The sequence below is a fragment of the Erythrolamprus reginae genome, chromosome 1 (assembly GCF_031021105.1).
Source record: "Erythrolamprus reginae isolate rEryReg1 chromosome 1, rEryReg1.hap1, whole genome shotgun sequence".
NCBI classification, from domain to species: Eukaryota; Metazoa; Chordata; class Lepidosauria; order Squamata; family Dipsadidae; genus Erythrolamprus; species Erythrolamprus reginae.
Genome location: NC_091950.1, coordinates 366,311,947 through 366,328,001, shown reverse-complemented (window position 1 = coordinate 366,328,001; position 16,055 = coordinate 366,311,947). Strand labels below are relative to the sequence as shown.

At 40.3% G+C, this 16,055-nt stretch overlaps 1 protein-coding gene across 1 annotated transcript in view; it reads right to left on the bottom strand.

Annotated features, from left to right (window-relative positions):
• KCNH1 (potassium voltage-gated channel subfamily H member 1) overlaps nt 1-16,055 on the bottom strand; it is a 257,125-nt gene that overhangs the window by 157,492 nt on the left and 83,578 nt on the right. The window contains exon 7 of the mRNA XM_070734479.1: nt 9,347-9,773. Within this exon, the coding sequence (XP_070590580.1) occupies nt 9,347-9,773 (427 nt within the window). The remainder of the gene's footprint in view (nt 1-9,346; nt 9,774-16,055) is intronic.

The window sequence follows — 16,055 nt, the reverse complement described above, 5'->3', positions numbered from 1 at the left end:
ATCATTTTTGGCTGTTGCATTTTGTCTCACTTCTAAACTGTAATATTTGAACAAATACGCATTTTCCTGTTGGTCTCCCATTTTTACCTTGGTTGTGAATATTTTAAGACAAATATGTGACGAAACACATAAGAAATTGGGAAAGCAAAATAAACCATACAGACCTCAGTTATTCTGAATAAATATTTAAAATACAATCTGCTTACTTTTTTGGCTTGGATGGAGGGGCCACTACATTCAATACTATCAGAGAAGTGTGCATTCGAGTACAGCATCTCATTTCTCCTGCTTCAATGGAGCAACGTACCAAGTAGTCCGAGAGATTTTTCTGTAACTGAAGTAAGAAAAAACTTCAGTTACAGAAAAATCTCCAGTTCACTCAATATCTGTTGATTTAGTTAACTGATATAAAAAGTTAACATCACCAAAAAAAAATGCATCATTCTAAGAAATCACAGCCTTCTACGATTGTACACGTTGCATATGATCAATGGCAGCAGTACTACACAACACACCAGATTTGGCCAATGTTCCAAAATTGAAATATCCTGAATCATGGATCTCATCAATCTCTGCCTTACTGCCTACTTTCAGTTAGATGGAAAAATATAACTCATAAATTATAACTGGTGTCACCAATCTTTCAGACCTCAGGGACCCCTAAATTCATAATTAAAAATTCTGCGGACCACTAATATGATCTGCCTAATGAGCGGCTGGGTGGGCGTGGCTAGGTGGTCATGTGATTTGTTGGGCATAGCCAACTCAAGGGATACCTCACCGGCCTCTACTCAACCCTCCCTTTCCAGCCAATCCTCGCCTGCCCATCCAGGCTCCTTAGGGACCCAACAGGAAGCAGTTGTTGGAGTTTTGCAGCCTTCAGGAGAAAGAGTTTGCAAAACAGCTGGTTCAGTTCAAATTGGATGTGACCGAGAAGTAGGCTCAGCAGAAGCATCTCACTGAGGACTACCAGCATAGGCTTTCTAAGCAGCATGAAGACCTCTGGGAGTGCAAGGCCAGGTAATGGCGCCTGGAGGGTCAGCGGCCTGAGGTGGCCAGTCAGTTCCAGGCCATGATGCTGTAACACTGGAACAAGAACCTCTGTCTCTGCCATCAGCAGCATTTCCTTCTAGCCTTTACCCAAAACCAGGCGGTCAAAGTAGACCTCAAGTTGGAATTTCTGCCCCCCTCCGACCCACACAAAAAGACCCCAAAGGGAGAGACTCTCTGCAGCAATGCCAATGTTCATTGCACATATTTGTCCTGGGGCAGTAGTTTGAGGACCCCTGATTTAGTGCATCCTAAAAAATGCAAATAATTTTTCTATAAACCAAAAATCTTTTCATGGACTATCAGTGGTCCAGGGACCATCAGTTGTTGACCAATGAATTAGAAGAATACCCCTGGTTTCACCACTCCTAAGTCTCATAGTAAGGACTATAATGTAGAGTCTAGAAATTATAGCACCCACACATATTTCTGCCCCCCTCCGACTCACCCAAAAATGTGATGTATGGTTTGTGACTGAATTGGTTGTCTGTTTTTAATAAGTGGGATTTTAGCTTGTAGTTTTTAATTATTAGATTTGTGTACGCATTGTTTGATTGGGTCTTGTAAGCCGCCCCAAGTCTACTGAGAAGTGCGGCATACAAATCTAAATAATAATAATAATAATAATAATAATAATAATAATAATAATAATAATGTAGAAGAAGGAAGAAGGAGAAGGAGAGGAGGAAGAAGAAGAAGAAGAAGAAGAAGAAGAGGAGGAGGAGGAGGAGGAAGAGGAAGAAGCATGGTCATGTGAAAACTGTGATCAGCAAAGAGTACATCCAGAAAACCAGAAAAATTTTGAAGAGCAAACTGAATGGTGGCAACACTATCAAGGCTATAAATACTTGGGCCATACCTGTCATTAGATACACAGCTGGCATAGTGAACTGGACTCAAGCAGAGCTGGACAACTTGGACAGGAAAACCAGAAAATTAATGACGATCCATCATGCACTACACCCCCGCAGTGACGTTGACAGGCTGTATTTACCAAGGAAAATAGGCGGCAGAGGACTTTTGCAAGTGAAGCAGACAGTAGAAGAAGAGAAGCATGCATTACCTGACTATGTGAAGGGGAGCAAAGAGTCAGCGTTGATGGAGGTCAACAATAGGAAGCTTCTCAAGGTGAAGCAAACTAAGGACCAGTACAGAAAAAGTGTAACTCAATGTCGTATGGACAGTTGGCGGAACAAAGCATTGCATGGACAGTTCTTGGAGAAGATTGAAGGCAAAGTGGATAAAGAAAAGACCTGGTCATGGCTTACAAGTGGAACACTCAAAAAGGAGACAGAAGGACTAATACTGGCAGCACAAGAACAGGCCATTAGAACAAATGCTGTCAAAGCCAGAATTGAAAAATCAACAGACGATCCAAAGTGCAGACTCTATAAAGAAACAGATGAAACAATCAATCACATATTCAGCTGCTGCAAAAAGATCACACAGACTGACTACAAGCATAGACAAGATGCTGTGGCACAGAAGATCCACTGGAACTTGTGCCAGAACTACCATCTACCAGTGGCAAAGAACTGGTGGGATCATAAGCCCGAAAAAGTGGTCAAAAATGAGCAAGCAAAACTACCGTGGGACTTCCGACTTCAGACTGACCGAATTCTGAAGCATAACACACCAGACATTCTGATTGTGGAGAAAAAGAAAGTATGGATCATCGACATCACAATCTCAGGAGACAGCAGAATTGAGGAGAAGCAGCTAGAGAAATTAGTGAAATACGAAGATCTAAAAATCGAGCTGCAACGACTCTGGCATAAGCCATTGAAAGTGGTACCAGTGGTACTTGGCACGCTGGGCGCAGTGCCAAAGGATCTCAGTGGACATTTTAAAACCATCGGAATTGACAAAATCTCCATCTGTCAATTGCAAAAGGCCCCTTTACTGGGATCGGCAAACATAATTCGCCGCTACATCACGCAGTCCTAGGTGCTTGGGAAGCGCCCGACTGGTGATGAAATACGAAATCCAGCATAGTGATCTCGTTTGCTGTGTTGTATTGACATAATAATAATAATAATAATAATAATAATAATAATAATGATAATAATGATAATAATAATAATAATAATTTATTTATTTATTAATTAGATTTGTATGCTGCCCCTCTCCGCAGACTCGGGGCGGCATACAAATCTAATTTTTAAAAAATAAATAATAAATATACAACCAAAAATATTGATTTTGTATGTAGATGAAACAATTAGAGAAGACATAGGAAACAATTGACAACATCTTCAAGGGAATAAAATTTACAAGAGAAGAGATTAACAGCAATGCGCTAACCTTCCTGGATATCTTCATCACCAGAGGAAACAACAGTTAATGCAAATCTATGAAAAACAACCAAGACAACCAAGTGGTCTTCTATGAAAGTAACAATCCAACCTTCCACAAGAGACAATCTGTAAGAACATTGTTCACTACCCTGGGTCCCTCTCTGAGGGAGATAGGTGGTAAAGAAGTATGAAATATAATCAAATAAATAAATAAATTGCCCTGCAGCACCTTGAACACCTCTTCCAACAAAAATGTATAGCCATGCAATTTTATCAAAAGGTAATGTCTGTTCAACTCACTACATTATAACATTTGTTATAAATTGTTTTATTGTATTGTGAGCCGCCCCGAGTCTATGGAGAGGGGCGGCATTCAAATCAAATCAAATCAAATCAATAAATAAACCAATACAAGCATAATAGCACCATATATCAAAAATGTCTCAGAAACAACCAACGACCTATGACAGCCACATAACATCGCCATAGCACACAAAACTGAAGCCATCCAAAGTACCTTTAGTAAACCAAAAGATCAAACAGCTAAAGGGGGGGGGGGAGTAATTTACAACATAAAGTGTACAGACAGGCAGAAAATATATGATGCTATGTAGGACAGACAGGAAGAAGTTCTTGGAGAGGGGCAACATATAAATCCAATAAGTAAGTAAGTAAACAAACAAACAAATAAATAAGCAGAGCACATCCATGAACACCAACCAGCAGTCAGCAGACATAATGAAAGCTCCTTAATTTCATAACACATGCACAGATGAAACCATAATTTCAGTTGGGAAATTGTGAGCATCCTAGGCCAAGCTGAATCCAAATTGGGTTTGGGGACTTCCTAGAAGCTTGGCATTCTGATAAATCAATCCTCAACAGACACAGAGAAATAAGCTGTATTTATTTGCCATTCAGAAAAGACAATTAAAAAAACTAACAAGGAAACACAAAGACCAGAATGTATTATTTCCAGCAGCAACACCCAGATAAGCAGGAATTAACAATATTCAAACAGAAAACAATATTCTAATCAAGGAATTACCAAAGAGAAAACCACATCTCTATCAACACAGGCAGTGCAAGCTATTGTATATAAAGAGGGAGCAAAACCCACAATCACTAATATGTTCATCTAGGTCAGTAGTGAAAAAATCTGCAAGCAGACAAACAAACTCTGGAAGGCACCAAGGACTCCTTTGTATAAAAATGTATTCAACTTCAGTAAAAAAAAAAATTCTAAGAAATGATAATACAGTAACATCACTACATAAACTGGTCAGTTCTTTGTCAAGTTTCCTAAAACTTTCATAAAATATTGGAACCAATACAGCCTTCAATCAAAAAAACCCCATACCTCATTATAGGACAGATATAGACCACTACAGGTTCACGTTAAGCACTTTTAGTTTCAGTGATTTAGAAATTTTCCACAAGTTTTTTTTCCTGCTCCAGCACTGAAGCATCTCATGCATCAAATTAATTTTCAGCCTAACTCCTTTCATGATGTCTCCAGCATTATCTGCTAATACCCCCTTTTCTCTCTTCGTGAGTCATGAGCTTCATCTTTCAAAGTAGCTTACGCAGATAGCCTTTTACTGCATTAGCAATGAATGAGGGAAAACACATACATATTTTTTCTATTAACAGGCTACATCTACTGTTTTGCATACTAGACAAAGGGAACTTGTTTTCATAGTGTAAATACCATAATTTGCATTCATTACAACTATTCCCTTCATATTCCTCCCAGCCATCAAAATGTATCCCCAACAGACGATAGATTTATATGAGTTATCTTAACACACATACAAAATGCTTTGAAGTTTTTGATTCAGTTTTATGCCCGTATGTTTAAGTTCTATAAAAAATCATCTTAAATAATACACAAAGATGTATATTATTGCTTTCACTGGAAATATTTTATGTGATATTATTGTATTTGATTTTCTGCTAGATTGGTTAAAAGCTGTAGAATTTTCCCTGAACAAAAATGTCTAGCCATACTGGAATTGTACAAACAGCAGAACTTCAATGGACTCCAGTGAATTATTAGAGAGTTGTATTATTTCTCTTGTCAATGCTAATTAAAAGGCTGGAGTTTTGGGAAATAATAAAAGGGAAGTAAGGGATGGAAAAAATGCAATCTCGATGGCATTAAAAATAACAATTGTTTTAATGAAACAGAATATATATATTATTATTGAGAAAAGGGAATTACATATTTGTGATGAAAAGATGTGAAATAAAATAAAAAATGCAAAAAAGGATGACTTGATATGGTAAGGGGTTGCCAGACACAGAAACAGAAAATTGAAAAGGTCAGGATAATTATGTATTAAAGCAAATACACTTAATTGAGACAGATATGTGCCTTATTGTTTTATATATGCCATTATTTGTAGAACAGACTATTATGTACTTCCCAGGGCACAGTACAGGAACCAACAGCCCAGAATCTGTTTTAATAGGACAATTGGGGCATTTGTGTTTAATATTTTTAAATCAAAAACTCTCCCTTCTGGGCATACATTTTCACCATCACTATTATTTCAAATAAGATAATATACTAGTGCAGTGTTTCCCAACCTTTTTTGAGCCGCGGCACATTATTCATATTTTCAAAATCCTGGGGAACATTGAAAGGGTGGGTGGGGGGTGGGGGGTGGGCTAAAGAAAAGTTTGGACAAAAAAACCCTCTCTCTTCCTCCCTTTCGCTCTATTTCTCCCTCTTTCTCTCTTTTCCTTCCTTCCCTTCTTTCTCTCTCTCCATCCCTCTTTCTTTCTTCCTCTCTTTTTTGCTCTTTCTCTCTCCCTCCTTCCCTTCCTCTGTCTTTCTCTCTTGCTATCTCTTTCTTGCTTTTTTCTCTCTTTCTTGCTCTCTCTCTCTCTTTCACTGTCTCTTGTTATATGTCTCTTTCTTTGCCTCTCTTGCTATCTCTCTGTCTCTCTTGCTATGTCTCTCTTTCTTTCTTTCTCTCTCTCTGCCTCTCTTGCTATGTCTCTCTTTCTCTCTTGCTATGTCTCTCTTTCTTTCTCTTTCTCTTTCTCTCTCTGCCTCTCTTGCTATGTCTCTCTTTCTCTCTTGCTATGTCTCTTTCTCTTTCTCTCTCTGCCTCTCTTGCTATGTCTCTTTCTTTCTCTTTCTCTCTCTGCCTCTCTTGCTATGTCTCTCTTTCTCTCTTGCTATGTCTCTCTTTCTCTGCCTCTCTTGCTGCCTCTCTTTCTCTCTCTGTCTCTTTCTCTGCCTCTCTTGCTGTCTCTCTCTCTGCCTTTCTTATATGTCTCTCTTTCTTTCTTTCTCTCTCTCTCTCTCAGCTGACTGCAAGCGGGAGCCCTGACGGCAGCTGGACGTGCTGTTGGACGCCGTATATGCCAAGCCCGCAGCGCCAGCAGTACGGCGTCCAGCAGCACGTCCAATCGCCACCGTCAGAGCTCCCACTTGCAGTCAGCTGAGAGAGAGAGAGCTCCCGCCGCCTGGAGCTCCCTCTCGCCGCCGCCATCTCCCCGCGACTGCCTGCGGCCGCTGCAGCCACCCCCCCACTCCCCCCGCCAGTGCCCTCCCGCCGGGCCCCAAAGGACACTTGCCGCCGACGCCAGGGCCCGGCGGGAGGGCACTGGCGGGGGGACCGGGGGGGTGCGGCTGCAGCTGGGAAAGGGAAAGGCGCAGGGAGGGAAGGCGCAGGGAGGGAAGCTGCCTGCCCGCCTGCCTCGGGGAGCCGCGCTTGCAGCTCCAAACCAAAAGGGCAACCCCCGCGCGCTCCCCATCCCCGGCCCGCCTCTGCGCCCCGGCCCGGCCCGCGCTCTCTCCTGTCCTCTCCTGCCCGATGTCGTGGTTTCCGGCGCTCTCCTGCTAGGCCCCAAAGAAGGAAGGCAGGAAAAAGGCACGAAGAACGAAGCTCTCCTTCTTCTTCCTGCCTTCCTTCTTTGGGGCTCAGCAGGAGAGCGCCGGAAACCGCGGCATCGGGCAGGAGCCGGGGGACAGCTGCGAGCGGGCGCTCCAGGTCGGCACCGGCAGCGCCCTGCCCAGCTGGAGCTTCCGTAGCTCTGCGGCACACCTGCCAGTGTCTCACGGCACACTACTGTGCCACGGCACACTACTGTGCCGCGGCACACCGGTTGGGAAACGCTGTACTAGTGCACTAAATGTTTGCACTTATAGATTTCTTTAACAATATTTAAGGAGATTTACTGTAAATTAATGCCAGTAAATTAAAGAATGTCCCAATATATTTAGAAATCACTCCAATTAAAATATTTGATACCCACAAAAGCCGCTGTATCCTTGCCATTATAAACTCAATTAACAAATTTACTGTTCTTCAAGGAAGCCCATGCAGAATGTGTCTGAGGAAGTTCCTTCGTGATATATAATGAGTCTTCAGTGCCATCATGGGCATGATTAATTCTAACATCTATCTGCCAGACCTTTTCATCATATAAAGCCATATTTCCTGCTATTTCATCAGGAGATAAATGCAGATGGAAAGTGGTTACTAGAATTGATTCTGCAATATTCCAGAGTCAACCTTGTTCCAATCTATCTACTCACTATTTGCTGAATGCTTACTAGATTCACATTATATCCCCAATTCTCTGGAATCAGCTACCTCCTGAGATCTGCACTACCCCCACCTTATTGGCCTTCCGGAAAGCCATAAAGACCTGGCTTTTCTGATAGGCCTGGGGCCATTGATCTCAGAGGGATGACTAGCAAGGTCGGCCCATGAATGTATGGATGGCTGCAATTATTTTAAATTGAAATATTTTTATGCTGATTCATGTTCATTTTTGTTGTGAGCCATTTGTTCCTGAGTCCCTAGGGCAGTGATGGCGAACCTTTTTTTCATCGTATGCCGAAAAAACGGGCATGCGCTATCGTACATGCGCGGGTGCCCACATCCATAATTCAATGCCTAGGGAGGGAGAACACAGCTTCCCACACTCCCTGGAGGCCTTCTGGAGGCCGGAAACAGCCTGTTCCCCAACTTCTGGTGGGGTCAGTAGGCTCGTATTTCACCCACCCCAGGTTCACAAAAGCTTCCCTGGAGCAGGGGGAGGGTAAAATCGCCCTCCCTCATCCCCCTGGAGGCTCTTTGGGAGCCAAAAATACACTCCCAGAGGCTCTGGGCTAGCCAAAAATCCGCTGACCAGCACGCACATGCACGTTGGAGCTGATCTAGGGCAACAGCTTGCATGCCAGCAAATATGGCTCCACATGCCACCTGCGGCACCCGTGCTATAGGTTCACCATCACTGCCCTAGGGAGTTGGGCGGCATAGAAATATGATTAAATACCGGTAATAAATTAAGATAAAATAAATATGTAATCAACTGTCAGCTTGCCACATGGTAAGTCACAGATGCAAAACATAAACATATTATTTGCTATCCCCCTTCTTATATAAAGATATAAAATCTTATATAAAGATATAAAATTGGGCCATTCTGTATTGGCCCTAGAGAGCTCTCCAAAACCATGCCCAAACACAGGGATTTATCATGCTTATTTGACTGGCCCACCCCAAGAAGCTGCAGTGCAGTTTCAAAGGAAACTTGGGTTTTTTTCTTGAAATTCTGCCTCACAGTTCAGTCTTGTCGCAGCTTGAAATGAACAGGTGACAAAGCAGGTAACTGAGGCCATGGAATGAATTGTTCCTCATTACTTCTCTCTTGGTTGCAGCCAAGTAAAATTTTGATGTTTAACTTCTCTTTGTTTGTTATAAAAATAAATAGGGGAGAGGATTCTGATTTATCATGGATAGCTGATAGTCAAAATTGATGAATAATCATTCCTCCACCTTATGGAAGTGACTAAGACCCTGGGGGAAGGGGAAGTGAAGATATAAATATTTCCTATAACTCCAATGTTTTGTTATTCCAGGGGATTCCCCAACAGACTTGGTAGACAGGACCGTCTGTGAAAAGTTAGTACAGTTTACAGAAAATCATACATTTCAAAAGAGTACATTAAAAATTAATGTATTGATACTTACAGCCAATCATCATCATAGCAACAGCAAAGATCTTCTCTCCATCTGTTGTTGGTGCAATGTTCCCAAATCCAACACTTGTCAGACTAGTCATTGTAAAATATAATGAAGAGATATAAACAGAATCCTTGCTTGGTCCACCTTCCCATTTTCCAGTTGTTGTGTTCAATTGATAGGGTGAGCCTATGGATTCCCCTAGCTGGTAGAGCCAACTTTCGTTTCGTATTGTGTTTTTATCCTCATTGATAACTTCATAGTCCCCAATACTGTACCAAATGCAGGCCAGCCAATGGGCTGCAAGACCAAAGACACACACCAAAAGAACCAAGACAGCTGCTCCATATTCAATATAGTGATCCAATTTTCGAGCCACACGACCCAGTCGAAGCAGCCTGACTACTTTAAGGGAACTGAACAGACTACTGATGCCCTAAAGGAACAAACAAGCAAAACAACCCATTAGTATTTAGTATTATTTTATAATGTAATATTTTTTGGAGAATAAGTTGACTACATATTTACATAGATTCAAAATCCCATTACAGTTGCAAAATTATGTTTAGGGAGGCCAAATAAATAATTTATCCAAAGTCAACTTTATTTTGATACATGGTATAAGTGACAAGGATGAAGAGTTAGATATGAAATGTCAGAAAATTAGAGGGATTATTTTACAGTAAATCTGACATGTCTTAATTTCCTTGGAATTATCCTCCTATTGGGATCTCCTATGTCCCTTTTCAATTTTGAAAACATCTTAAAATACCCTAAAACTTTTAAGCATTCATTTAATAAAAAGTTTCTTCGATCACTCTATCATAAAAGGTATTCCTCAATTTCTCTTAGCTTTCAACAAAAACTATGATCTACTCTTAAAATACATTTAATTTCACTGAATCAAGATAATTTCATAATAAAAATTACCAATGATACATTAGCCTTCTGCAACCTTCTATACCTGTCCCCTGCACTATTTTGTATAAGTCTCAGTATTTCTAAGCAGCACTTTCACTGTACATGCAAATTGATGGTTGATGCCAGATTGAAGAAGTCTGCTTTATATCCTTACAATCAATAATTTGCACATTAAAGGAGGACAATGCTATTTGGACTAATTGAAATTACTTCTTCACCATATTTCAAAATGCAATATGCTTTTGCCAGACAAACAACAATCTAACAATTTCAATTAAATGATTAAAGCAATCTTAACAAAAGGAACAACAAATTAAGTTTATAAAGTAGTTTCAGTGATGCCAGCAATTATTTGAACAAAATTCCTATCTGGATTTTTTTTTATCAGCTCTTTTTTAATTTAGATGAAACGGAATCTGGCAAGCAAAAATAGAACTGATTGAGCACTTTTAAGAAATCATCACTGTAGTTTGCCTTCTTCATGTCTTCATGAATTATTTTTAAGGAAATATATGCCACAGAATCAAAACTTATTTAAAATATTTAATACATTGCTAAAATGTATGAATTAGAAGCACTTATATATATTTCTATACATACCCCTAAAAAGTAGGTTCCCCTGTGACCCATGGGATATATTTTGCAATGGGACTGAAAGTAGAACCTAAAATAGTTTAAGTTTTGTCTCTGTAAACTAAGTTGGGATGGAATTCAAGCTGATGAGAAATGCCGATAAAAATGCTGAGATTTTGTTTTTGTCAAAATGTGAGAACATATTGCAATCTTGAGAGGCTGTTACAATTAGACATGTAGCTAAGTAATGTTTGAATGTTGTCTCCTTTTGAAGATAACTCTTGTTTCTCTAAACTCAGTAAAATTCATAGCTTAGATAAAAATGTATCACTATAGAAAGGAATGTTTATGTAGTTTGTTACCCACCTTGTCAGAATAACTGACAAGGAATAGGAGGGTATTTTTGTAATCAGGGTATATTAACCAGCATCTTGCTTTTGTAGGGTGTCGCCTTGCGAGGGGGTCACCATGTTTTAATGTTTGAATACACAAAGAGAAAACTTTTCTGTTCTCTTTGCCCGAACATCTTGTCTGGATTCTTTTGTAAAAATTCAGCAAACAGCACTATAACCTCAAACAGAGGAAACACACACAGAGAGACACACTTCACCCAATGTATGAAAAACTAAATTATAACAGCAATTCAATCTAACACATCAACAAGGTCTTAACATTTTTCAAAGTTATTTTTCTTCTGTAAATGTTAATTCTACGTTCACCTTATTGTTAAATTCAACAAACGGGAGATCTGGGCTAAAATTCTATCTAAGTTCTACGTGGGGCTCCAAAAGCATTCAGAAGCTACAGCTGGTACAGAATGCCAGTCATTCCCAGAGAAGGGGCTTGCTGTGAACTCAGTCCGCCAAGGAATTTCAGCTCAAGAACAGCTTTTTCCTATATGATCACAGCCCTGTTGAACATTCTGCCACCAGAGGTGTAACACCTACCTCCACCCTCCTGGCCTTTCAGAAAGGTCTTAAAAGCTGGTTTTGCCAGCTGGCTTGGTACCTGATGGGGGCACTCTTCACTGGATGTGGTTAACAGGGTAAGAAGACCTCAGCACATGCCACCCAACCCCTTGGTTTTAGTTCTTATTTAAGTTTTCCTAGTTTTAACTGTTTTTAAGTTCATCTTTTTACTATTTTTAAGACACCCAAAGACATATTTTTTATTATTAAATTTTATTGAAAATATAAATATTAAAAATAAGACATTACATAATTCATCCTGTTTTTATATACTTTGTATATAACTTTGTCTTAAACAACAAGACAACACAGAACAACAAAACATATCCCTAACCCTCCCCCCTCCCGAATTGTAGTCCAAAATCCGTTCTTTTTTGGTATGTTTTTATGGTCTACCACAACAGTGGTTAGGTTACATTTTTATATGTGAGTAAAGTAATGACAATTAAAGTTACAATCAACTCTATATCTTAATTTTATAAGAATTCTAAGATCTAAGAATATAATATTCCTTATTTACGGCTATTATTTCTCCTATTGTCTACCCATGTGTAGAATTGTTTCCAAATGTTGTAGTAGCATATTAGATATATTATTGGTGAAATGGATGGTGTACATCAGAGATGGTGAACCTTTTTTTCATCAGGTGCTAAAAGAGTGTGGGCATTCGCTATTGCGAATGCGCGAGTGCCCACACCCATAATTCAATGCCTGGGAAGGGCAAAAACAGCTCCCCCGCCCTCTGGAGGCCTCTGGAGGCCATAAATAGCCTGTTTTCCAACCTCTGATGAGCCCAGTAGGCTAGTGGTTCACCCTCCCCAGGTTCCAAAGGCTTCCCTGAAGCTGGGGGAGGGTAAAAATGCCCTTCCCATCCCCCTGGAGGCTCTCTGGAAGCCAAAAACGCCCTTCCAGAGCCTCTGTGCAAGCCAAAAATCAGCTGGCTGGCACAGACATGCATGTTGAGCTGAGCTAGGGCAACGGCTCACATGCAAGCAGATATGGCTCCATGTGCCACCATGTAGCACCCATGCCATAGGTTCGCCATCACTGGTGTATATGTTTAATAAATAACTAAATGGAATAATAATGATGCCACCACTGAAAAGTCCAGTCCATAAAGTCAGCCAAAATTGTGCTAAACAACATTGGCTTAAACTTAAAGTCATGCTGCATGCATTAATGGTTGTACAGGAGTGAAATAGGGCTACAAAAGGTTTGTGCAAATCGAATCTTTCTTTTTCCATGTCTCAATTAGGATTCAGAGAAAAAAGCAGTCATTCAAAAGGACCAAGAAGATAATACATAAAACTCAGCGGTGGATTGCTCCCAGTTCAGCCTGGTTCTAAGAACTGGTAGCGCTGGCGGCAGGAGGCTCCACCCACGCGCACCTGGGACACTTCTGCATGTGCAGAAGCGTTGCACACATGCTCAAGCATGTGTGCGAACTGGTAATAAAGAGTTTTCTAACCCACTACTGATACAACTGCATAAAAGCTATTGCTGACAGTAAATAAAAAATGTTTAACAGCAGACTCAGCTGTTCAAATCCTTGGTATAGGTCTCCTACGCGAGCAGGGGTTGGATTAGATGACCTCCAAAATCCCTTCCAACTCTTTACTGTTAATTGTTAGTTAATTTTTCAAACTAAAAATAAGTCAGGACATCTCTTGAGGAAGAAGCTTGCAACTGAAGAGCTACCCAGAATATAAGAACATAAGAAGAGCCATGCTGAATCAGGCCAAAGCCCATCGAGTCCAGCATTCTGTGTCACACAGTGGCCTACCAATTGTCCTTGGGGATCTTGAGCAGAAAGAGAAGGCAAGACCCTCCCTTTCCCCTGACCCCCCAACAAATAGAGGGGTCTACGGAGAGGGGCGGCATACAAATCTAATAAATAATAATAATAATAATAATAATAATAATAATAATAATAATAATAATTGCTACTCAAGGGAATATGGCCTTCCATGTTCCACCAATCTAAGTTGTCATAGGGGCAGGTCACATGGACGTGTGAAAGTTAGTTGGTCAAAAGTAAACAACCCAATCCTGGATCAAGGCACTATATATATAAAAAAGGACTGGACAGAAAGTGTACCCTCATAGAAAATATAATTGCGTCTGGCCATTTACCTAGAGGAGGCAGGACAAAGGGGTAAAATAAATTGGATTTTCATTGCAGTATAAATAGTACTGGAATTCTTTCATAATGGTTTCATGGTTCTGCTACAATAAATCTGCTTATCTCAGTCTTCATGTCCTGAGAAACTCTTGCAGTATTTTGCCTTGCCAGCTGAGAAGCCTGATAGGAAGCATCTATAAAGCAGGAAGTCTACACAAAGAAGTAATCCAGTCTCCAGGTGGCCAAAGGAATGAAGCCAGGCTGTGTACCCTCCCCTTATTTATTTAGCCTACATGCAGAATATATATTGAGGGAAGCTGGGTAGGAGAAAAATGAGTGTGGGTGAGTGTGTGTTTAAAATTGGAAGAAGAAAATTGGAAGAAGAGACATTGATAATGTGCTATATGATAATGACATTACTCTGATAGCTAAAGATGCAAATAATCAGCAAGCTCTAGTAATGAAAGTCAAAGGGCACAGTGGAGAATCAGACAAGGATTAAACGTAAAGATCAAAATAATCACAACAGACACAGCAGCCAGCCCCAGAATAGACAATGAAGATATCAAAATGATGGAAAGCTTCTGCTTTTGAAGATCATCTATCCATAGTAGAACCATAGTAGAACCAGCAGTCAAAAATACAATGCAGACTAGCACTTAGTAAAGTAGACATGAAGCAGATGGAAAAGATATTCAGATGCCATGATGTGTCTATACCTACAAAGATCAGAATTGTTCAGGCAATGGTTATCCTGGTGACATCTATGGAAGCAAAAGCTGGACTTAGAAAAAACAAGACTGAAAGAATATTGATGCTTGTGAACTTTGGTGTTGGAGAAGACTCCTGAGAATCCCAAGGACAACCAACAAAACAAACAAACAAACAAACAAACAAACAAACAGTTCAATGAACAAATCAATGCAGTGTTCTCAATTAAGGCACAGATGACCAGGATCACTTTATCATATTTCAGATATGTTATATAAAGACCTATGGTAGATCTTTGGAATCACATAATAGCGTAAACAGAGGTGGGTTACTGCCCAGATGGGGGAGGCGCAGTAGGGTAGCGAAAATAGAGCTCCACCCCAGAGCACCCAATATGCACTAAAAGATGTTGAATGAAAATGCAGGGTGTCCTGCATAAGCCACAGTGTGGTAGTAAAAATTTTGGTAGCCCTTCACTGAGTGTAAAGTTATAGTAACAATATCTTGGAAGTCTGGATGCATCTCCCCTGCCCCCCTTATCTTCAGGAGAACTAGGGAGAGTTATGTCTGTGATGTATTTACTCAGCTTACATTCTTGTTCTGGACTCAAACCTCTTTTATCTAAAGCACTATCTTGAGAGTGGTTGTTTTCCTGCCTCCAAGATCATTCCCGCTGTCCAATACAGGTTGCTAAAAGTTGACACTAATAGGACATAATATATCAATCAATGAAAGATCAAAATTGCTTTTTTCATCAAACCTGGCCAATTGTCTCCTGCCCTAAAATAAACTGGTTTGCAAAAGAGGCAAATGATCAGCTTTCTCCAAACCTTGTGTGATTGTCTTTTGCCTGACAGCCCTGAATAAAATAAAATAAAATTTTAGAATAATGATGTAGTTCAAGGATCATTTCACCACCCACCACCACTGCCTCCCCTGAAAATTGCCTCACTACATTTCTGTTTAAAGGTTTAGGACAGCCTTCTCCCAAAAAGCATTAATCATCAGCATAATTTAGCTCATCAGTCTACCTCTGCAAAAGGCAAGAAGCTCTCCCAGCTTGTCGGTGTCTACAGGTCAAGGTGAAACCCATCCATTATATTGGACAGCGAGCGATCTCAATTTCCACTGTCCAAACCTTCTTCCAGGTTATGCTCAGGTTTTACAGCATGAGTCAGAACATGTGCAAACTATTTTTATTCTTAATATGTTTTGCAAACTTGTCACAGCAGGTTGTAGGTGTTAGGCAGAGGACTTTTTAAGGCAGGACAAGGACATGAAAGCCAAAAGGGAGTAATCAAGCTGGGAAAAGTGGTCTCCAGCAGATTCAATTCTTGCTCATGAACAGGCTGGCATATTTGCAATTCTAAATGTTCCTTAGCATTAACATGATAACTATTTTTCTGGCACTTCTTGACACATA